At 39.7% G+C, this 24,069-nt stretch overlaps 1 protein-coding gene across 4 annotated transcripts in view; it reads left to right on the top strand.

Moving 5' to 3' along the window:
* The window catches only part of spag17 (sperm associated antigen 17), a 239,250-nt gene that overhangs the window by 184,696 nt on the left and 30,485 nt on the right, over positions 1 to 24,069 (top strand). For 3 of the 4 annotated variants that reach the window (XM_048541477.2, XM_048541476.2, XM_048541474.2), the window contains 7 exons: positions 3,110 to 3,206; positions 5,955 to 6,008; positions 9,887 to 9,989; positions 14,778 to 14,883; positions 17,562 to 17,675; positions 23,083 to 23,208; positions 23,888 to 24,010. In XM_048541477.2, coding sequence (XP_048397434.2) covers positions 3,110 to 3,206; positions 5,955 to 6,008; positions 9,887 to 9,989; positions 14,778 to 14,883; positions 17,562 to 17,675; positions 23,083 to 23,208; positions 23,888 to 24,010 — 723 coding nt within the window. The remainder of the gene's footprint in view (positions 1 to 3,109; positions 3,207 to 5,954; positions 6,009 to 9,886; positions 9,990 to 14,777; positions 14,884 to 17,561; positions 17,676 to 23,082; positions 23,209 to 23,887; positions 24,011 to 24,069) is intronic. The other variant, XM_048541475.2, reaches the window with a different exon arrangement.

The raw sequence follows: 24,069 nt of genomic DNA, 5'->3' as shown, positions 1-24,069 counted from the left end.
ATGTATTGAAAATTCAACATGGTCAAGGGCTTTGGACTCACATGAGCATATGTATTAGAAGCAGGAATTAGCATTCTGGCCTCTCGAACATGCTGCATCATTCAATAGGAATGATATAGTCTACCACCTGGGAATAACTTGATTTTAAATCATTAAGCATGACTTTCAACAGCTATAAGGGACTACTTATTAATTTCATTGGTGTATCTAGTTATGTTCTCCATAAGTTGAATTTTTTTAGTATTTCAGAACTTTCAAAATGTGCCTTCTAGTGCCCAGATAAGAGCTTAATTTGAAAAGCTGTCTTGAACAATGCCAGCCTTAACAAGGTGTAGAGCTGGATGAACACAGCAGGCCAAGCAGCATCAGAGGAGCAGGAAAGCTGATGTTTCGGATCTGGTTCAGAAGAAGGGCCCAGACCCAAAATGTCAGCTTTCCTGCTCCTCTGACGCTGCTTGGCCTGTTGTGTTCATTCAGCTCTTCACCTTGTTATCTCAGATTCTCCAACATCGGCAGTTCCTACTATCTCTTGAACAATGCCAAATGGGCAGAAATGAACAAATTTGCCATGCGTATTATCTCCAAATCTGGGAATAGTTTTGCAGAAGAGTGTAGTTTTGTGGATGAGGCCAGCTTGCAGGGTAATGATTTTTAAACTATCATTGATAAATCATTGAAACTCAATATGCACTTGTCTCTGCTAGTATAGTATACTGTTCCTTGGTTTTACCATTTGCAGGATAGCCAGCGCAGACTAGTGGAAAATCTTGAACAAAAACAAAGTTGTTGGAAAAGTTTAGCAGGTCTGGCTCCATCTTTGAAGGGAAAAACAGAGTTAACATTTCAGGTCCCTTCCTCTGTTTTTCTCTTCACAGATGCTGCCAGACCTGCTGAACTTTACCAGCAACTTTGTTTTTGTTCCTGATTTACAGCATCCACAGTTCTTTCCGTTTTTGTTTAGGGAAAACCTTGTCCATTTCTCAATGTAATTCATATACAGTAAAATGAAATTTGAATTGTCCCACTCAATGGAAGAATTCAATTCAAAATTCTTATTGCACAACAATATGTTGTCAGTTTACAATGACTAGCTGTATTTTTCATGATTTCTCAAGGGTTTTATCCCAAAAATATGCTGAGGTATCTATCAAATGTTGTCTTGACGATAGATCATGCTCTCAGGACTTTTAAAGACATATTGATCTTTTATGTACAATATGTTTCTTTTTAATAAAAGCACATAGAGCCAAAAAATAAAAATTGATGTGAATTCACTGGCTGTCTTCAGAGATAGACAGACTCTGGAAGGTCTCACCTGCAAGGTGTCACAGAAGCTTCAAAGGGATAAATTTAAAACAAAAGAAATGCACTAAAAATCTAAAGTTTAAATAAGACACCTGTTTTCTGTCTTCACCTTTCAAGAATACACAAGAATTGTGGTTAAAAGCCAGTTCAACCCTGGTTTGTGTGCACGTGTAGAAGAAGCTGAGGTACTAACCTGGGTTCGAGCAGCACTGTGCTGTGAAGGTCACAGTTGAAAAATCATCCAGTAGTCATCCCGTACTGTAGATAAATGGTCATTCACTCTAACTGCTAGAAGCCAGCTGGCCAACAAGTCACTCAAACAGGACAAAGGTAGGGACTTCTTCCCTCTGAGTGCTTCCAGTCAGGCTACATCAAAAAGAAGAATGGACAAAGAAAATGTCAACTAACTCGCAAAGCCAAAAATCCTGAAATTAACTGCTTTGCTATCAATATTCTATTATCTACTCTTCATAAGTGACCCATAGACTAAACTATATTTCTTTTAACTTTTTTGGGCTGTCCTCTCATTTGTAATCTGTGTATTGCATTGTTATTACTCCCTATATTTAGTGAATAATAAGATCATACTTCTGTTAATTGAAGAAAACTTGGCTATAGTAGCTCTTTTTAAAACCTAAATTCATTTGGCCTGGGAGAAAGGTATCCATACTGAAGGGAATCCTTTATACATTAACTTTGTTGTGACTAACCAAGGAAGCAAATGAATAAAGAACAAGAGTAATTCATTTCTCCCTCACCAGGCCGCTTCACAGTTTGGGATATCCACTGAAATATTTTTAATGCCCATCCATGAAAAGGAATATTACTGAATAGGACACATTTCCCAATTAAATTCTTTCTTTGGATAGCTTGATGCAGAGAGAAGGTGACCAGCAGGCAAAAAAGCAGTGTCAAAGAAAGGTGAGGCCAACCATATTTTCAATGATTAATCCAGCCCAGTGGGACTGAGTGAATAGCTGTGTCATCAAAACATTTGTTTTGTGTGGAACTTCTATATGTGCTATGCCACCTTCTGCACAATGATCAAGCAACATAGCAACTGTGTTTGTGGTTGTCAGGCAACAAAGCTTTCGGTTGTAATACCACAGATGCCTTCGAGCTGCGAATAGGGGCTAATATATCACTCAGCTGAGCTTGCTTGAACCACATCAGAGATGACATTATCAGGAAAACAACAGAGTTAATCTATTTTGGGATATATGACAGATAGAAAAGAAAGGATTGTAAATCCTTGAGCCATTTATCTTTGGCAGGTATATGCAGGTGAAAGGGCAGATTTAGGAGGTGGCTGTTTTCACTCGGATGGAATAAATTGGTGTGGAGGAAATGACTGTAGTGTTGGCAAAAATGAATGCGGCACAAAAATCTGTGTTATGATTGCTTAAGATTTTGTTACATTTTATTTAGCCAGAAAGCTATTCAGTTTTCCATCAAGAATCAATAGGGACATCGACATTGCACTTCAAACTTCTGTTATGGAAACTAAATCAACTAAATTTTATAACAGTAATCCAACATTGCATATTGTGTTGTTAGATTGTTGTGAAATTAGTAACAGCTGGCAGAGATATCCACAGATTTCTATAAATTCTTACCCATTATTAATTTCTTATGATTTGAAAATGTAAACTATTAACAATTTTTACAGTAAATTATAATAAGTTATCACTGCTTGGGCTTATGAAAAAATACATATATAATACAAACATATCAGTGTGATCCAATGAATCTGACAATGCCTATGCAGTTTCTACACACTTACTAACTTTGATATTTGTCACAGTTGATGTGGCCTCAATTTATGAGGATGCTGTAAGATCCACTGCAAAGAGCACACCAGAGACAGATAGCTGTGATTGGTTGAAAGTAAACATGGAGAGGTATGTCAGACTAACTTTTACAAACCCATGATATTTCTCTCCTTTTTGCTTAGTTTTCCATACCATAAAACTCATGGATCAACAAAAAAACAGAGATAATTTGAATGACCAGCTGTATTCCGTGGAATGAAGTCCCTCATTAAGCAGCTCATTCTAGTATGAGAATTGATTGCGAGTAACTTTTCCAGACACAGTACTTGGGTAATAGCATATAGGAAAAGAAAACCCGTGTATTGTATCACAGCCTTCACAACGTCAGGATTTTCCAAAGTGCTTTATCATTAGCTATGTACCTTTTAAAGCAGATTAACTGCTGTAATGTACAAAATGCAGAGCTGATTTATATACAGCAAGTTCCCACAAACAGCAGTGTGGTAATGAGCAGATATAGTAATTTGTGGGTGTTGGTTAAAAGATAAATATTAGTCAGAATACTACGTCTATCTCCCCAGCTCCTTTTCACTGCTGTAGGATATTTAATGTCCAACTTAGAAATCAGACATAGGACTTAGGTGCAGAATGTTCAGCCCTTTGAGTCTGACTAAACACAGGCCAAGGAGACTAGTTTAATTGTGAAAACTGGGAGGCATGGGCAAGTTGGGCTGAAAGGTCATGCTGTAGACCACTACAGAAAAGGGACCTAGAGAACCAGCTAAATAGAAATTAACAATTTGAGAAGAGTAATTTCTACATACTTGAATCTCGAAATCAATGGTGTTGAGAAATAGTTTGATAACTTTTTTTACAGATTTTTAGAGATTTTTCTACATTGTTTTTCTCTGTAGATAGCTTCATTTTTGTTGCCATCTTTGTGTAATAATCTTCGGTTCTCTTGTTAAATAAGCTCTGTAGCCTTGCGTAACTATGTTTTTGTGATTGACCACCACATGAATGAAATGTTTTAAAAATGATATATCAAGCCCGATCTTACTCTGGAGTCTGACATGTCCCATTGTACCTTCCGTTGGGATCATGACACTAATGACCCTGAGAGAAAAATATCACCTCATTTCTATTTTAAAAGGCAGAACTCTTTTTCTTAGACCATGTCCCCAAATCTAGCCTAACCATAACAGAAATATCCTTCCAGGAACCACCCTGGAAGTCAAGTCAAGTCCACTCAGCATTATAAATATTTCAATTAGGTCTAATCCTTCTAAACTCCAATGGATAAAAGCTTAATCCTTTCAACCTTACTTCATAACAAGAGCCCTTCATTTTAAGAATAAATCAAGTGAACTGTTTCTGAATTGCCTCTGATGTAATAAGACCAAAATTGTACAAAGTACTCCAGGTGTTGTCTTACTTGTGCTATCTTGTACAAGTGCCATAATTTTTTTCCTACTCTTGTATTCCATTTTACTTGCAATTAACAATTAACAACTTGTATTTAATTCTATTTGCCTTCCTGATCACTTGCTAAAAGCTGCATACTATGTTTTTTAGTTCATATTTCAAGATACCAAGATTCCTCTTTACATCAGAGTTCTGCAGTCTTTCTCCATTTAAATAGTATACTGCTTTTCAGTTCTTCCTGTTAAAGTGGGCAAGTTCATACTATTCTACTAAGTGCCAACTTCCAAATGTGTGTCATCTCATTTATTAATTTTAAGACTCTCCACCTCTTCTTGACAATAAACCTTTTTGCCTATCTTGGCATCATTGGCAAATTTATCTATCATGCAGTCAGTTCCAATATCCAAGTCATCAATATAGTTTGTAAATAATTGAACGCTCAGAACTGATTCTTATGGTACTCCAACCGGATCTCCCATTTATCCCTGTTCTATACTTCCTATTAGCTAATCATTTTTCTATTCATGCTGATGTAGTAACCTTGACTTTATGTACTCTTATTTTGTGCAGGCACATTTAATGTGGCATATTTTCAAATGTCTTTTGGAAATCAAATGCATTAAATGCATAGATAACAAAGTGTGAAGCTGGATGAACACAGCAGGCCAAGCAACATCTCAGGAGCACAAAAGCTGATGTTTCGGGCCAAGACCCTTCATCCTTTTTATTCATTCTGTTTGTTATTTCCTTTAAAAGAATCTCCAATAAATTAGTTAAATACAATTTCCATTTTACAAAATCATGGTTGGTACATGGACTTTCTAATCATTTTGTTCTTTAACCTCCTTAACAACGGATTCTAGACATTTCTCTGCAACAGACGTTGGCCAAACTGGCCTATAGTCTCCTCCTTAATTGAATAATGGTACTGCATTAATTGTTTTTTTCAATCCACTGGGACCCCTCCAGATCCAAGAAATCTTACAACACTATATACAATGTCTCTGCCATCTCTGCAATCACCTTTTTTGAACCTTTGACTGCAGTGAAATGTCTCTACTTTTATATTCAATTTCCATTGAAATCAATGTCAATATTCTTTTTCCTCTGTTTGTTTCCATTTTTTTTTGCCTTTCTAATCACTTCCTGTCATGTACAGTTTTGTTCTTTGTACCATTAAGAATAATAACAGAATTATGACATTCAAACAATAATGTTAAATACAACTTTGAATGAAAATTTCCAAACTGACATTTGTTAGGGAATGATAATATGTCCATATTGCTCTGGTTATTGCTCCATGTTTTATTTTCAGCACCAAGAAGTTAAGCAGCAATTCATTTGCACAGTTTACAGAAAACACTTCTTAATTGGAATAGGCCTATAATGAATTATATATGAATATATCAGTAATTTTAGAATATAACTTGCTTTCTCCCTCCATTCATGCAGCAACAAAGACTGGCAACAGACATCTCGGTGGCCACTAAGATTAGAACAATACAGGTAATAGCAAGCCAAGCAAGGAAAGACAGTTATGTAAGGAACTAAGGAAAGTGCTAATTTAAATATATTATGATGGAAAACTGGGAGCTATTCCACACAAATCATAAAGCTAAGGCTTTCCAATACAATGATACATATCAGTTATGTAGTTCCTCCAGAATGTTAATTATTTCTCCTCATTCCATATCTAACAACTCTACATAAAAGTAGATTTCTAAAACTATCAAAATATTCTGGTATGTGGCCCCTAGCTAAATTTATTGGTACTGCAAAAAAATTATTAATCCCAGGGAAAATACCTTTAGCACTGACTCCATCAAACTCCATAAAGCTACAGTGAAATCAACAAATTTTCATAATTATGGTACGCACTTTATATAAGTAATACGCTTCCTTATACCGTGAACTTGAGGATCACTGAGAGATATAACAACTACTTAAAAACGACATCCCCTGTCAACTGCAAGAAGGTTTGAACCACTGTCATCTAGCAAGCATATATGAAAATACATAATGTGGACTGATTGCAAGCAACTTCCAGCTTGATTCTTGACTTTTAATTATCAAACCCCTCAAACAAACGATTCTGTATACATTCTCCTCCTCTTTTGCTCAAATATGCCCTTATGTGTGTGCTACCAAGTGAAAGCAACTTTTGCATCTTATCGAAATTAGTAGGTATGCACAACAACAAAAACAGATGTTTTTGTGATGCCTTAAACCAAGTACTCAGAGTTGGTTATTTGCAATCAACAAAGAATTGGCAGCTTGATTGGTCAATTTCAAACCACCTTACTGAGTAACCATGATAATAAAATGTGAGGCTGGATGGACACAGCAGGCCAAGCAGCATCTCAGGAGCACAAAAGCTGACGTTTCGGGCCTAGACCCTTCATCAGAGAGGGGGATGGGGAGAGGGTTCTGGAATAAATAGGGAGAGGGGGGAGGCGGCCCGAAGATGGAGAGAAAAGAAGATAGGTGGAGAGGAGAGTATAGGTGGGGAGGTAGGGAGGGGATAGGTCAGTGCAGGGAAGATGGACAGGTCAAGGAGGTGGGATGAGGTTAGTAGGTAGGAGATGGGGGTGCGGCTTGAGGTGGGAGGAAGGGATGGGTGAGAGGAAGAACAGGTTAGGGAGGCAGAGAAAGGTTGGACTGGTTTTGGGATGTAGTGGGTGGAGGGGAAGAGCTGGGCTGGTTATGTGGTGCAGTGGGGGGAGGGGACGAACTGGGCTGGTTTAGGGATGCGGTGGGGGAAGGGGAGATTTTGAAACTGGTGAAGTCCACATTGCTACCATTAGGCTGCAGGATTCCCAGGCGGAATATGAGTTGCTGTTCCTGCAACCTTCAGGTGGCATCATTGTGGCACTGCAGGAGGCCCATGATGGACATGTCATCGAAAGAATGGGAGGGGGAGTGGAAATGGTTTGCGACTGGGAGGTGCAGTTGTTTGTTGCGAACTGAGCGGAAGTGTTCTGCAAAGCGGTCCCCAAGCCTCCGCTTGGTTTCCCCAATGTAGAGGAAGCCACACCGGGTACAGTGGATGCAGTATACCACATTGGCAGATGTGCAGGTGATCCTCTGCTTAATGTGGAATGTCATCTTGGGGCCTGGGACAGGGATGAGGGAGGAGGTGTGGGGGCAAGTGTAGCATTTCCTGCGGTTGCAGGGGAAGGTGCCGGGCGTGGTGGGGTTGGAGGGCAGTGTGGAGCGAGTATGGAGTGTTGGAGCCCTCCAACCCCACAACACCCGGCACCTTCCCTTGCAACCGCAGGAAATGCTACACTTGCCCCCAGACCTCCTCCCTCATCCCTGTCCCAGGCCCCAAGATGACATTCCACATTAAGCAGAGGTTCACCTGCACATCTGCCAATGTGGTATACTGCATCCACTGTACCCGGTGTGGCTTCCTCTACATTGGGGAAACCAAGCGGAGGCTTGGGGACCGCTTTGCAGAACACCTCCGCTCAGTTTGCAACAAACAACTGCACCTCTCAGTCGCAAACCATTTCCACTCCCCCTCCCGTTCTTTAGATGACATGTCCATCATGGGCCTCCTGCAGTGCCACAATGATGCCACCTGAAGGTTGCAGGAACAGCAACTCATATTCCGCCTGGGAACCCTGCAGCCTAATGGTATCAATGTGGACTTCACCAGTTTCAAAATCTCCCCTTCCCCCACCGCATCCCTAAACCAGCCCAGTTCGTCCCCTCCCCCCACTGCACCACACAACCAGCCCAGCTCTTTCCCTCCACCCACTGCATCCCAAAACCAGTCCAACCTGTCTCTGCCTCCCTAACCTGTTCTTCCTCTCACCCATCCCTTCCTCCCACCCCAAGCTGCACCTCCATTTCCTAACTACCACCTCATCCCGCCTCCTTGACCTGTCCATCTTCCCTGGACTGACCTATCCCCTCCCTACCTCCCCACCTATACTCTCCTCTCTACCTCTCTTCTTTTCTCTCCATCTTCAGTCCGCCTCCCCCTCTCTCCCTATTTATTCCAGCTCCCTCACCCCATCCCCCTCTCTGATGAAGGGTCTAGGCCCGAAACGTCAGCTTTTGTGCTCCTGAGATGCTGCTTGGCCTGCTGTGTTCATCCAGCCTCACATTTTATTATCTTGGATTCTCCAGCATCTGCAGTTCCCATTATCTCTGTTACTGAGTAACCATGCAGTGCTAACTAGTGATAATGGGAACTGCAGATGCTGGAGAATCCAAGATCATAAAGTGTGAAGCTGGATGAACACAGCAGGCCAAGCTCCTGAGACGGTGCTAACTAGTGTTAGGCCTGTGTTTAAAAGAGAACTGGTTTAAAACAAACCCCAGGTTGAATGGGATCAAATACTAGTCCAATTTTACCTTGTTCAGACTCTTAACAAAATGCGCATTCCTTTATAATCTGGCACTCCCACCCTTAACGCACTGTCTGTCTTCATACACTTTACAGGTACTGGCTCAGAACCAGCTATTGAGGGAATTTGTGGTTGCAGAATAAATTCTAGTTTGCTATAGGTATCTACATCCATTTATCCATGAATGGATAAAAAGAAATATTTTACAGTTCAGTTCACTGTTCCCACCTGTTTTACCTCTGCATTTTCTCTGTGCTCTACCCTTACTGTAAAGGTTTACAGGGAAGGTCACCAGGATCATAGAAATGGTAGACCACACTTCACAAGTTTACTGAAATTCTCTAAGAAAGATACTGCACCACTGAGATTCAAAAGTAGCAATTTTTAGAATTGGGTGTAGAACATACACATAAGTCCCCACTAAACTACTAAATGGAATTTTCCATGTTGACCAAAGATTTCATTGTTTAGATTTTGGGTTCAAGGTAATCAGAATTGAAATAATGAAACAAATCAAGCCTAAGCCAACAATTTGAATTTTGCCAAATATTCTTCCTTCCATGGAATAATATTAAATGCATGTTTTGATATGTTGAGAAATACTACCATATAAGTCCTGTAGACTATTTAACAATCATTGTTTTAGATTTCTATGTGGTGCTTGGTATTTAAATTGTGAGTTTGCTCGAATTTAGCGCTAATCATGATTCCCCATACATACATACAATAATATGGGTAAAAAATGTAAGAATTAACAAATTACTTCACTATGTGTTTAGATGATTAGCCGCTAGAAATGATCATAAGAGAAATAATTTCAAGCATGCTTTCCAAAAAGACTGTAAAACCTCCAAGAAATCCAAGACATGGAAGGAGTTAGCATTTGATATTATTGATTCTGACCAATGGTCACCTTAAAATGTGTACTTCTGGATATTGTGACTGTGTGTAACTGGCATCAGGTGTATTAATATAATTTTTATATTTATATTTTAATAAATTACATCTGTAATTTTTCATTGACAGGCAAGAGCTTGATGAAGTAAAAGGAACCAAACTAGCTCTTAAGAACATGATTGTTCCATCATACTTTCAGTCTGATGTGAGCAAGACCTTGGACTCAGCACAGGTATTTTTTCAGTTTTCCTTTTTAAGCCTGTTTGTAACTGCTTTTGTCATTGATCAGAAAAGGATGACCATCATAATATATGCAGTATCTGACTGATCAAAAGAGAACGAATTGGATCTTTCTACAAAAGCAAAACAATACTCCTAACAATTAAAAGCAAACCAACAAGGACTATAAAGGTTTACAAGGGAAGTCATCAGAATCATAGAAATGGTAGGCCACACTTCACAAGTTTACTGTATTCTCCAAGAAAGATACTGCACTACTGAATAAGGGTTATTTGGGGAATAGCGGAGATAGCTCTGCATTTTCAGTCAAGAGCAGCTGTTGCAGGGAATGCAGTTTGGAGAATTAGATTAAGAACTGTATTCTCTACATGCATGGTTTTAAACTAAACTCTGGTGTAGTGTTGTAGCAGGGTGAATGCACTTGAAAGTCCAAGTTAAAGTAACTGGAAGTCAGTGGGGATAGACTAGCCACCAATATGCACCTCAAACTCACTGACTCCCACAGTTACTTGACTTTATATCCTCACACCCTGCGTCCTTTAATACTTTATTTAAAAACTTTATTCCATTCTCCCAGTTTCTCTGTCTCCATCACCTCTGTTCTGATGATGACAACTTCAACAAGGGGGGCCTCCTAACTGTCCGCCTTCTTGCTTAACCAAGAAGTTCCCACCGCCATGTGGCATGTCTGATACAACTCCTGTACTTTCACCCTTACTCCTTTTCTTTCCTCCCACAACAGTAATAGAGTCCCCTGGCCCTCTCTCACCATCCCATGAGCATCCAACTCCAAAGAATGATTAGCTGCCATTTCCACCATCTCCAGTGGGATGCCATCACCAGACACACACTCCCCTTCCCTCCCTTGTCAGCTTTCCACAGGGACCATTCCTTCTGAGATACCTTGGTACATTCCCCCTGTACTTCCAACACCTCCCCATATTCCTACAGCACTTGCCTCTCTGCATCAAATCTCCTCACTAAGGTCCCAGACGCACGTTCCAGGTAAAGCAGCAATTTAACTGCACTTTACTCAATGTAGTCTACTGTATTCACTGCTCACAATGCAGTCTGCTCCACATTGGGAAGACAAAATGCAGACTGGGTAACTACTTTGCAAAACACCTACATCCTATTTTAAAATAAAAAATCCATAGCTTCCTGTTGCCTGCTACTTCAAGAGACCGCCATATTTCCTGGCCAGCATCCCTGTCTCAGGCTTGCTGCAGTGTTTCAGTGCAGCTCAGCACGAGCTGAAAGAACAACATCTTATTTTCCATATGGGGACCTTGCAGTCTTCAGGACTCAATTTCTCAGTAATGGTTTCAAAAATTTTATGGTCTAAGTACCTTCACCCGATCCATGCACCTCAAAGTTTTGTAAACATCTGTAAGGGCACCCCCTCAACCTCTAGTGTTCCAGGAAAAATAGCTGCAGCCTCTTCAGCCTCTCCCTATAGCTCAATCCCAACAATATCCTTGTAAATCTTTTCAGAACCCGTTCAAGTTTAACAACCTTACCTAGATAAAAGAACAAAGAAAATTACAGCAGAGGAACAGGCCCTTCAGCTCTCCTAGCACGTGTCGATCCAGATCCTCTATCTGAACCTGTCGCCTATTTTCCAAGGATCTATATCCCTCTGCTCCCGGCACATTCACGTATCTGTCTAGATACATCTGAAATGACGCTATTGTGCTCGCCTCTACCACCTCCACTGGCAAAGCATTCCAGGTACCCACCACCCTTAATGTAAAAAACTTTCCACACATATCTCCCTTAAACTTCCCCCCCCTCACCTTGAAATTGTGACCCCTCGTAACTGAGTCCCCCACTGTGGGGAAAAAGCTTCGTGCTATCCACCCTGTCAATGATTTTCATGACTTTGTAGACCTCAATCAGATTCCCCATCAACCTCTGTCTTTCTAATGTAAATAATCCTAACCTACTTAACCTCTCTTCATAGCTAGCACCCTCCATACCAGGTAACATTCTGGTAAACCTCCTCTGCACCCTCTCTAAAGCATTCACATCCTTTTGGTAATGTGGCGACCAGAACTGTACTGCACTATTCCAAATGTGGTTGAACCAAAGTCCTACACAACTGAAACACCCAGTTGCAGACCCGCCAACTCTGTACTCAATACCATGTCTGATGAATGAAAGCATGCTGTATGCCTTCCTGACCACTCTATCGATCTGCATTGCCACCCTCAGGGTACAATGGACCTGAACACCCAGTTCTCCTCTGTGTATCAATTTTCCCCAGGGCTTTTCCATTTACCATATAGATCGCTGTTGAACTGGATCTTCCAAAATGCATCACCTCGCATTTGCCTGGAATGAACTCCGTCTGCCATTTCTCTGCCCAACTCTCCAATCTATCTATATTCTGCTGCATTCTCTGACAGTCTCCTTCACTATTGCTACTCCACCAATCTTAGTGTCATCTGCAAACTTGCTAATCAGATCATCTATACTTTCCTCCAGATCATTTATATATATTACAAACAACAGTGGTCCCAACACGGATCCCTGTGGAACACCACTAGTCAGAGTTCTCCATTTTGAGAAACTGCTTTCCACTACAACCCTCTGGACCTCATGCCACTTCACTTTCTCTATCAGCCTACCATAGGGAACCTTATCAAACACCTCACTGAAGTCCACATATTTGGTATCTACAGCCCTTCCCTCATCTATCAACTTTGTCACTTCCTCAAATAAGTTAAGAACTGTGGTGGAGACGAAAACAGAAGTCAGATTTCAAATAGAAGCGGGTGTGGGCTAAAAGATCAGAAGTCAACTTGGGCTAGGAACAGATTTAAGGTCAAATAGAGAGGATGCATTGGAGGTCAGATGACAGGGGGAAAGAGGCCAGATCCACTTGCAGAGAGGTGCCGCATGCAGGGTATGTTTCTGACTCACTTGGTCAAAGACCTATAGCAGGGAGACCAGAACTGAACACAGTATTCCAAAAGTGGTCTAACCAATGTCCCGTACAGCCACGACATGACCTCCAAACTCCTATTGTCAATGTACTGACCAATAAAGACAAGTGTACGAAATGCCTTCTTCTCTACCTTGTCTACCTGTGACTCCACCTTCAAGGGACTATGAAAGTGCAACCCAACTCTGTTCGACAACAATCCCCAGGACACTGACATTAAGTGTGCAGATCCTGCCCCGATTTGCCTCACCAAAATGCAACACCTCACATTTGTCTAAATTAAATTCCTTCTGCCACTCCTCAGCTCATCGACCCGTCTGATCAAGGTCTCATTGCACTTTGAGATAAAGTTATTAACTGTCCACTCCACCAACAATTTTGGTATCATCTGCAAACCTACTAACCATTCATTCTATATTCACATCCAAATCATTTTCAATGACAAAAAGCAGAGGATCCTTGCAATTCACTGCTGGTAACAGGCCTCCAGTCTAAAAAACAACCATCCACCACCACCCTCTGTCTCCTACCTTCAAGCCAATTTTGTATCCAAAGGGCTAGCTGTCCCTCAATCCCATGTGAGCAACCTTGCTAACCAGTCTACCATGCAGAATCTTGTTGATCACCTTGCTGAAGTTTATATAGATCATGTCCACCACTCTGCCTTGATCAATCTTCTATGTACTTCTTCAAAAAACTCAATCAAATTTGTGAGACCTAATCAGTTCTTGCCTTTCCAAATACATATAAATCCAGTCCCTCCGAATCCCCTCCAATAACTTACCCACCACTGACATCAAGCTCACCAGACTATAGTTCCCTGGGTTTTCATTACAACCTCTACATAATGGCACCATATTGGCCATCTTCCAGTCTTCCAGCACCTCACCTGTGGCTATTGATGATACAAATATCTCAGCAAGGTGGACATAAATCACTTCCCTAGCTTCCCACAAAGTTCTGGGATACACCTGATCCACCTTCATGTGTTTTAAGACATCCAGCACAACCTCCCTGGTAATATGGACATTTTTCAAAATATTACAATTTACTTATCCAAATTCTCTACCATCTAAATATGCTATAACCTAATATGATAGAACAGAAGCATGTACATTTCTTTCGCCAGAATGTGCCAAAGTGGGAAAAGCAAAAGTACTGTTTTGCAGTGTCCGCATCTGAAACAGATGTTAGGCCCCAGCAATTTCGATTAAGGGACCAAATGATCACGACCCAAGAGCTAAAATTCACATAAAACAAGACCTTGGGATAGCCAGTTAGGCTGCAACCAACAGGTGTTTTGTTAAATATACCTTTATGTCTGTAGAGCCACAATTAGCAGGATATCACATTTGACCGAGGGAGTCAGAAACATACCCTGCATTCGGCACCTCCCTGCAAGGGGTTCAGGCCTCTTTCCCCCTGTCATCTAACGTCCAATCTCATCCTCTCCATTTGACCTTCAATCCATTCCTAGCCCAACTTGACTTCTGATCTTTTAGCCCACACCTGCTTCTATTTGAAATCTGTCTTCTGTTTTCGTGTCCACCACAGTTCTTAACTTCTTTGCATCAAAGTGATCTGATATTAATTGATTATTTTTGCATTGCCAAATTGATGGAAACAAATCTCAAGACCCAATAATTCTGCGACTCTAACTCCCCTGTTCAATTATGGTAACTACACTGTGCTTCTGCGCAGGAAATAGTGGTCATGAAATGGAGAAGAACAATGCATTCCAAATATATTTCTATTTGTGTTCTGTTTTACATCGTTCAGCTTCAATTCTGAAATCTGTACGAATCTTGCATCATCAAAAGTTATTTTGTACAGGGGCTTGAAATGGATGATTTATCAGAGTCATTACGAATTAATCAGAAGATGAAGATGCCAGAGTTTTTTAAGGATTTGATTTCAGCTTCCCCTAATGCAGATACAGGTAAATGCATTTCATTTCACTATGACCAATTAATCTAATCTAGTTTGAACATTTGTCTTATCTTGAAATTGTGTAATTATCATGTAAAATTATTTATGTCTTTATTTTCAGGGGCACTTTGAAGCATAGAATTAGGGAAATCCTGAAACATTTTACATGGTTGAGATGAAACTACTGTAGCATCAAAAGAAACTGGGCTGAATTTTGGCAGTGTGTAATTTTTGGGTTTAATTGAGGGTTTCTGTCTCTGGACTAGGGCAACTTGTCTCATGCACTCTTCCAGAGCTAGTAAGATTTGCAGATGCTGGAGTCAGAGACAAGTCAGTATGGAGCTGGAGGAACACAGCAGGTCAGGCAGCATCAGAAGAGCAGGAATGTTGACGTTTTGGGTCGCGCCCCTTCTCCCAACCCGAAATATCAACTTTATTGCTCTTCTGATGCTGCCTGGCCTGCTGTGTTCCTCTAGCTCCACACTGTGTCATCTCATACAATCTTTAACTATTCACCTCTATAGTTGTGCATCCAAGCTGCATTGCTTATTGCATCATGTGATCACAGAAGCAGAAGTACTTTTTGCTGACGGGATCTTCCAAAAGTGCCGCTGGAGGTACCATACTTATACTGTAGCTGCAAACTAGCTAAAATGCTGCAAACCAGAAGCTGCCATTTCAAATATGTTACTCGACTTCAATCCAAAAGGGGATAGGTGAGAAAGGGTATTTGGCAACCCAGCCTAAGGACAGGGATCTGGAATCCTGCTGGTAGGGGCAGTGGAGACGAGGGCTGCCCTAATATCTCAGGACCAGTGGTCTGCAAGGTTAATTTACCTCACGTTTACTCTAAGTTTGCTGTTGCACACACATCCTACCAGGGCTAATGGTCTGCTCTCTCTATTGTATGCAGCACCAATTCTTAATGGTTTACCCATTTCATCCTCCCAAAGCTTTCCTGGCCCTCTGCAATTTCTACTCATTCAGGAAAGATTGCCAGTTTTACTGCTCCTGCACCATCACTAACAACTCTCCGAGCCATTTTCGTCTCACTCATTAGTGTTATTGCAGGAGAAAATGTCTCATAACAGGGCCAAAAGAGCAAAGCAGGTATTTTTCTTCTTACTTACTCGGAGAAGAAAATCTTTGAATTTGCAGGAGAGCATTGAGACTGCTGAGATGCAAATTACAGAATCTTGAAGTTGAGGCAGTAGAATATGTTTCATTATGTTGTGCTGTACTGCTATCCCATTACCACCACAGTGAACATGTTCTTAACATGGTCAACCTTCTATCCCTATTATACAACTTGGTTCCTCTCTTCTGTTACGCAGTCACCAATGGCACCATACAGCCTCTGCCCTAAAGAGTCCAGCCCCTCTTCTATCAGTTTGTCTTCTGCATCGGAAGAAGAAGTCACAGATCCCTCAGAGGATGTACTGTCCATGAGCTCATTGTCACCTCAATGGGCAGAATCTAGTAACTACATCACTGGCACAACATTGCAGCTGGTCAAGGCAGAAAAACCTGATTGACACCATATCCTCAAACATGCACTTCCTCCAACATTGACTCTTAGCATCAGCAGGGTGTACCATTTACAAGATGCACTGCAGAAATTAGTAGAACTCCTCAGATAGCACCTTCCGAACCAACTACTATCCAGAAGGGCAAAAATAGCAAAAGAAGGAACATAACCACATGACACATTCCCTTCCAACCCACACACAACTTTATTTGGAACTATATCACTTTTCCTTCACTGTTTTGAAGTCAAAATCCTGGAGCTCCCTTGCTAACCGCTTTGTGAGTTTACTTCAGTGGTTTAAGAAGGCAGCTTACCACCACCTTCTCAGTGGCAACTAGGAATTGGCAATTGACCGTAGTCAGCAGCATCCATTATCCCATGACCAATCTCTTAAACAAATTGAATAAAACCTTGGATTACTTGAATATGCATGGAACTAAGCACATTATGAGGTGTCTTTTAGTTTAGTTCTTCAGCTCTGCTCTTTTACATTGATACCTGTTGATACATGTACGGGGGTAAAGGACTAATTTCAAACACTTTTAGTATGAATTACTACACAAACATTTGGGAAAAAATATAGCAGGATAAAATAACTGAATCAGGCCTACCACATGACATGATTTTGAACATCAAACCACTTTGTCTTCCACTCTGCACACACCTATAGTTCGCACTGAACATAGAACATAGAACAGTACAGCACAGTACAGGCCCTTCGGCTCACGATGTTGTGCTGAACTTTTACCCTAATCCTAAGGTCTATCCAACCTCCACCCCTACCTTATACTATCATCCATTGAGGGCAAGGAGTTTTAAAAAAAAACAAAGGCACTCAGGGACAGTACAATTTTGATATCATAATTTGTTTTTATAATGCCAAATTCCTACTTTTGGTATATAGGAAAACGAGAAAATGTACTTTTAAGTGCAATTGTTCGTCTCTACAAGTATGACAACTATATCGGCTCCGTGTGGAGATGCCGATGTTGAACTAGGGCGGACAATGTCAGAAATATTATGGCACCAGCTTATCATCCAACAGATTTATTTAAAATCACAAGTTTTCAAAGCACTGCTTCTTCGTCAGGCAAAGTATAATGGCTACCAGTCTCTTGCTTCAGAAAAGCATTGTTAACTAACATTTCTTAATTTATCAGATATTAGTACCCAGTCAACACATCCAATGCCAGAACACACAAGGACAGACACAGACAAAAGACCAGATAACTTAACGCAGCATGTAATTTCTCCTTTTCAATATGCCACGGAAGGTAATATGTTCAGAGATCTATTAGCAAATCTACTGTATTGTATTTGAGACTGCATAAGACTACAATGACTCACCATTCACATTTCACTAATAATGTGTTCAATCTTAATTCTTTCTTGACTTACCTGGGAAAACATACCTTTGGTAAATATTGGCCCTAATTTTACGGTCAGTGGTAAGGAATTGGTTCTCACTATTGATCTCAAATCAGTGCTCACCTACTGAACTGAATTTTATTTTTATGCAATATCCTCATAGCTTCTTCATAGCATCCCTACAATGTGAAACCCACACCGACCCTCGGAGATAAACAGACAGATCGGCAAGCTAAGGGCGACTCTGTCTAAATTGTTAGCAGACTCTCAACCCCATTTTACAGTGATCAATCAATAAATAATTTGCTGTAAAAATGTACTGCTTTTAAAGGAAAATCACTCAACTGAACTGCTCCCAGTCAGAGGGCCTTTCCTAATATTGCACTTGGAAGAAAAGTGTGCCTGGAAATGGTACTGCCCTGAACCAAGTAAGTAGAACCTGAGGGTGCCTGGGCCAGTGCTAGCGAAATGAAGCCAAAGACATTTCATCCTACCATTCCTTTGCAGTTTTGTAGCCCCGCATTCCCACCACCTCTAAGCTCATCCTCGATGTGTTCCAAAATCCAATCGATTTAATCTGAAGTTCTTCCCCCAACTTTAATGAGATATTAGGGGATTTCATGTGGGCCCAAGTATACCTCGGCAGATTATTTTCATGGAGGTGTAAAGGATAAGATGTACGGTGGTGTAAACAGTAGCTAACTCACTGAATCCAAAATGACATTGGCAAAAGGCACGCTCACAATTTTTTTTTAAGAAGTACATAATTTTTATAGCATCATGCTTATAAGCACGATTTTCAAAAACATAAATTTGTATGGAATCATGCTAAGAAGTTGTAGAAATTTGCGAAATACATAAGCCAGACATGAACAAAATCATATCAAAAAGTTAAATTCAATTTAGTCAGATACTGATATCAGAATCAGGTTGAAAATTCATCAAGTTTAATCATTTTAAAATAGATTAAAAAGATAATGTCTGAACCAAGTTTCAAAATATCATAAATTTAATGATTTAAGACAATAAATACTCGGAATCATGTTGAATGTTAGTTAAAGGAGAATGAAAAAGTGTATACCACTAAATTTTCACTGAGGAGGCTTTTTCCAGCTAAAAAGACTGTTGTAGGTAGGAAGGTTTGTTATAAGAGGGCAATTATTTCAAATGTACACCAGTTCCCTTTCTCTTCCTATTACTGCTTATATCACAGACATAAAGAGTGAATTGCTAACATTTTCCCAATCCTTGGGTTTACCATTTCTTTGACAACTTCGTAAGCTTTTTTTTGATCTAATCCAATTCTTGTTTTCTTTCATTAACCATACTTTAAGCATTTTGTTTGTTGGGTTTTCATGTAGTTAAGGAATATATTTTTGTTCGATACTGTTAATTAGTTATTTAGATATTAGCTATTACATTTTTATTAGAAAACCTTTTAACATAGTTCTCAATTTTCCATGTTGCCTTTCTTTGGGTTTGATTCGAACACTTTCAAACTTAATGTAAAATGCTATCATACTGTAATCATGTTTTCCTAATTGATTCTTTAGTGCAAGACTATTGATTAAATGTTCGTAGTTGGTTCCTGAAAGTAGTGTTCTAGAAAACCATCCTGCATACATTTGAAAAATATGTCCTCTACAGCATCAGTACTAATTAGATTTACCCAACCTACATGTCAATTGAATTTGTCTATAATGACTGTGCTCTCTTCTCAGACAGGGTCAGTAATGGGACATTACAGTGGCTCAGTGACAAGCACTGATGCATCACAGCACCAGGAACCCAGGTTCGATTCCACCCTTGGGTGACTGTCCGTATTGAGTTTGCACATTCTCCTCCGATTCTTCTGGTTTCTTCCCACAGCCCAAAGATAGACAGTTTAGTTGGATTGACTATGCTAAATTGCCCATGATGTCCAGGGATATGCAGTTTAAGTGGATTAGCCAAGGAAAATGCGGGGTTACAGGAATAGGGTAAGGGGATGGGTCTGGGTGAGATGCTGTTAAGACGGGGAGTGTGAACTGGATGGGCTGATTGGCCTGCTTCCACACCAAAGGGATTCTGTGATTCTGTATCACTTCACGAGGATGCGTTTGTGCATATGTGGATACTGTGGACATTCTGTTTGCTGTGGCAAGGCTTCCTTCTGTTATAAGGATAGCCTCCTGCACCCAATGACACAGATTGGGTTTTCTGGAGATGTATCAAGGTTCACAATGAGTTCCAAACTTTACAGAGATTATTCCCTTATGCACCTTGCACATTGAGTTTGATCAGGGAGATATTGGACATGAAATATTTTTTATAAAACACATCAGCACAGTCACCATTAATCTACCAAGAGGTCATTCGTGCAAAAGTAGTCCATTGTGCAAAGCCATCTCTTTTCCAGTGAGCACTTATAGTAACTGGGATGTGGGAAAGAATTCAAAATTCTAAATTTTTTATTCAAATAATTTTAAAGATCTTCTCAGCAAGAGATGAAATTTCCATTCTTTCAGTAAATCTGCACTCAGGAGTTTGATTCCTCCCTATCCACTGGGATTATATAAGCACTGCCACCTTTGTTCCAGGCACCTCCCTTCTACTGCCAAGCTGTGCACAAATACTATCACTGTCCCACATAGTGAGGACATTCACAAGAAATGCATCCTTTTAGCACAGGAGCATGTAACATAGAGCAGGCTTCATCCCAGCACCTTACCACCCATACCCCGAGCTCATCACTATAAAATGGAAACCATAATATGCTCACGCATCAACTATAAATAAATCATCAAGGTTAACTAAATGCACTATTACCCTGCATACACTATGACACGTTCGGCACTTGAGAGATGGACAGCCTTTAACAGATTTTTTAAAACAGCAAGAAAAGAAAGGTGCTATTTTTGAAGCAGATAGCAGAAGATAAAATTGCTATTCTATCTTACCCGTACGTCCATTAAACACAGCCCCTAAATTATCCCAGATAACAAGGTGTAGAGCTGGAGGAACTCAGCAGGCCAAGCAGCATCAAAGGAGCAGGAAAGCTGATGTTTCAGGTCTGGACCCTTCTTCAGAATTGTCAGTTCCTACTATCCCTAAATTATCCCTCTTTGAGGTAAAAATGCCCTTTGCAAATGCCCCAACTTACCTACTTGCGGCAGTCCTGGTAGTGCATGCTATACAGCTCAGCAAACACTCCACTGGAGCTGATGATAGAGGGATGGTAATTGATGAAGCTGCTGAATATGGTTAGGCCTTGAATCCTACCAATGGTGCAGGAGTAGTGTCTCTACCTCGTCATCAGTAGACCTGAGTTCAGAGGAAAGTCATAATATGTCTGAACAGGTTGATTAAAAATATTGACCCTAAAAATCCCTTAGAACTCTTGTGGCACAATGATACTGTCCTTACCTCTGGACCAGTCTTACCTGTTCAAGAGGTGTGTAATAGTATCTCTGAAAAGGTAGATTGAACATATCTACCCCAAACATCCTCTGCAGCAATGCCCTATGCCTCAGATAGCTGTCCACCAACAATCACAATAATCTACTTTTGTGCTAGGCATGACTTCAAATAATGGAGAGTTCTCTCTCAATTCCCATTGGTTTCAGTTTTTCTGGGACTCTTTGGTGCTATACTTAGTCATCTTCTGCCTTGATGTCAAAGATACCTTTCATCTCAAGTTCAGTTATTTTGGCCATGGATGGAACATGGTTGATATAAGGTCAAGACAAATGGCCCTGAATCGAAGATAGACAGACTAACGTGAGACAGTATGCTGTATGTTTGGCAGTCAGTGGGCATGGGCTAATTAGACATTACAACTCCTCCACATATTTTCAACATTCATCAAATATAGCTCCACAGAATTTAACCCAGGAAGTAGAAGTATGGAAGAATAAACAAGATTTAAATTATGTACAGAAAATAAAATAATAAGAAGAAAGAAAAATGGAACTTGCCAGAAATGAAAAGTAGAAACGCATAGAAAAAGTCAAACTAAATGGTTTTCTTTGTTAAACCCCAATATAAATTGAATTTTAAGAACATGCGATCTCACGCTCATAACATTAGGTTTTCAGTGTCAGAGAGGCTCTTTGGCAAGAAATATGGCTTAGCATGCCGTGAGAAAACACAAAAGTCAAAAGAATACACTCGTGTTAACTGTTCTTTTCATGTTTAACAGGAAGTAATAAGTGCTATAACAGTACATTTACTTGTATTTTAATAATACTTTCTCAGAGCATTATTCGGATAGCAAATGCGGACAGGGAGCAAAGTAAAATGGACTATATAATTTGTAGATCTTCACATGTAACAGAAGGTGCTGACTGATGTATGCCCTAATGTTCTGATGAATGTTTTTTGCCGCACCACTATTTTCAACATAAAATCCAAGGCCATTTTCGCAATGTGGAAATTACATATTTGGCAACATATGGTTTTTTGAAATGCAGTTGAACAGTTAGCTTTGTGATGTTTTGAACCTAGTTCTGTATTTTTGATAGCAAAGCAATTTGCTTTTAGCATGAATATAGGGGAAAATATTGATACTAAAATTGGTTTTAAGTTCAAAGTAGCAAAAATATGAATATTTAATATGTGTATGAATGAATAATAATTTAGTGGAAGTATATCAGTTCCAGTGCAACAATTTGGATGCATAGAAGAAAGTTCTTGTAATCAAACAATTGAAATTAACAACAGTAATGCAGGCAAACCCCATTACCAGAGATTGAACACCAGCAACATATCAGATACAGTAGAGAATATACTTCCTGTTTTGGAAGTTATTCAAATCAGAATTCAGATAACTATGTCATGGAAATGTTTGGAGAGCTAATAGGGACTTTTAGTTTCCACAACCTCCAAAATAGTGCAAAGCTTTGGTGGCAAGATACATTCAACAAGCTTAGAGGAATGACAGAGAACATTCTGTGTTAAAGTGCACAAACAATATCTGAGAAATCAAAATCTGGAGAATAATGGTCTCATTTAGATAAAACGGATAAATAATTGAAACAGGAATTTATCGCAGCCAAAGGGCACAAATGATTGAAGCCAATGGACGAGCAGTGCTCCTCACGAAAAATTAACAAAAAAGGAGGATAAAACAGAGGCAACAAAGAAATTGGGGGTGCACATGAATCTCACAAGCCTGTCAATATTATCTAGTGAAAGATGGGTACAAAGAAGAATAGCTTGAATAGAAGATCAGCAAAACAGAAGTTCTTCAAAAGAATTTTTTTTTAATTAATAGGCACCTAGGATAACAGACTCTCTTCAATCACAAGCATCATTTTTAATTTATTTTTTCAGATGTTAGCAACAGGCCAGCATATCCAATGCCATTTCATGGAACAGAGACAGATACTTGCAACTTCCAAAGTTCAGACAATACAATCCAACAGGCAGCACTCTCTCAGTGTCAACATTCACCTCCAGGTAAATTATTTTTTAATTCATTTATGAATTGACCATATTGTTGCCCAGAAAACACAAAACTGCTGCAAAGTGTTTACATCAATCCCAGTCACTTCTTCAACAAATGTTTCACTGCTTTTCTTTATACTATTTTTGACTTTCCAAATACTATCTTATGTAGGTGGAAAATGGAAATCTGCCATAGTTGTTATGGAATTTAATATGCACTATATGTTCCAAGGAACTAAGGGAAAGAAAAGAAGAAAATATAGACAAACCTTTGACGATATTGTTCACAGCAAGTCCAATGCTACTGTATTTCAAATAGCAAATCATGTTTATTAAAGGCCAGTGTTGGGCGTCCACTAGTCCATTCAGATTTAAGTTCATTTCCTGTCTCAGTCTCTAACCTCCCAATCCTGAACCTTTATTTGCCAATTCTAGCTGCTAAACACCTTGCCTGATATCATTACCTGAGTTTTATCTGATGGCCTCCAAATGTGTCTTGATGACCTGATCTACAAATTCTGTTCTACAGTGATCTACCTGAGATATCCATTAATATATCCAATCTAGATATGCTGATTTCAATTTACGGGGGTAAATTAGCTAAGTGTGCAATTTTTTAATGTTTTGTATAATATTTTGTTTACACTGGGAAACTTTGAAAATAAAATTTCTTCTTCATTTTGCTCATCAGATGATTGTAATAGGCTCCTTAATCAGACCTGTACTCGTGAAACAGAGGCAAAAACAATTTTTCCAATGAGACCTTCTGTTCAACAGCCACAGACAATGACAGCTTCATGCCATTCTACTCCACGTAAGACACTGGAATTAATTCATGAGATTATTAGTGTAAATTGATATTTTGGGACGTTT

The sequence above is a fragment of the Stegostoma tigrinum genome, chromosome 12 (assembly GCF_030684315.1).
Source record: "Stegostoma tigrinum isolate sSteTig4 chromosome 12, sSteTig4.hap1, whole genome shotgun sequence".
NCBI lineage: Eukaryota > Metazoa > Chordata > Chondrichthyes > Orectolobiformes > Stegostomatidae > Stegostoma > Stegostoma tigrinum.
This window is presented reverse-complemented; position numbering and strand designations above follow the sequence as displayed.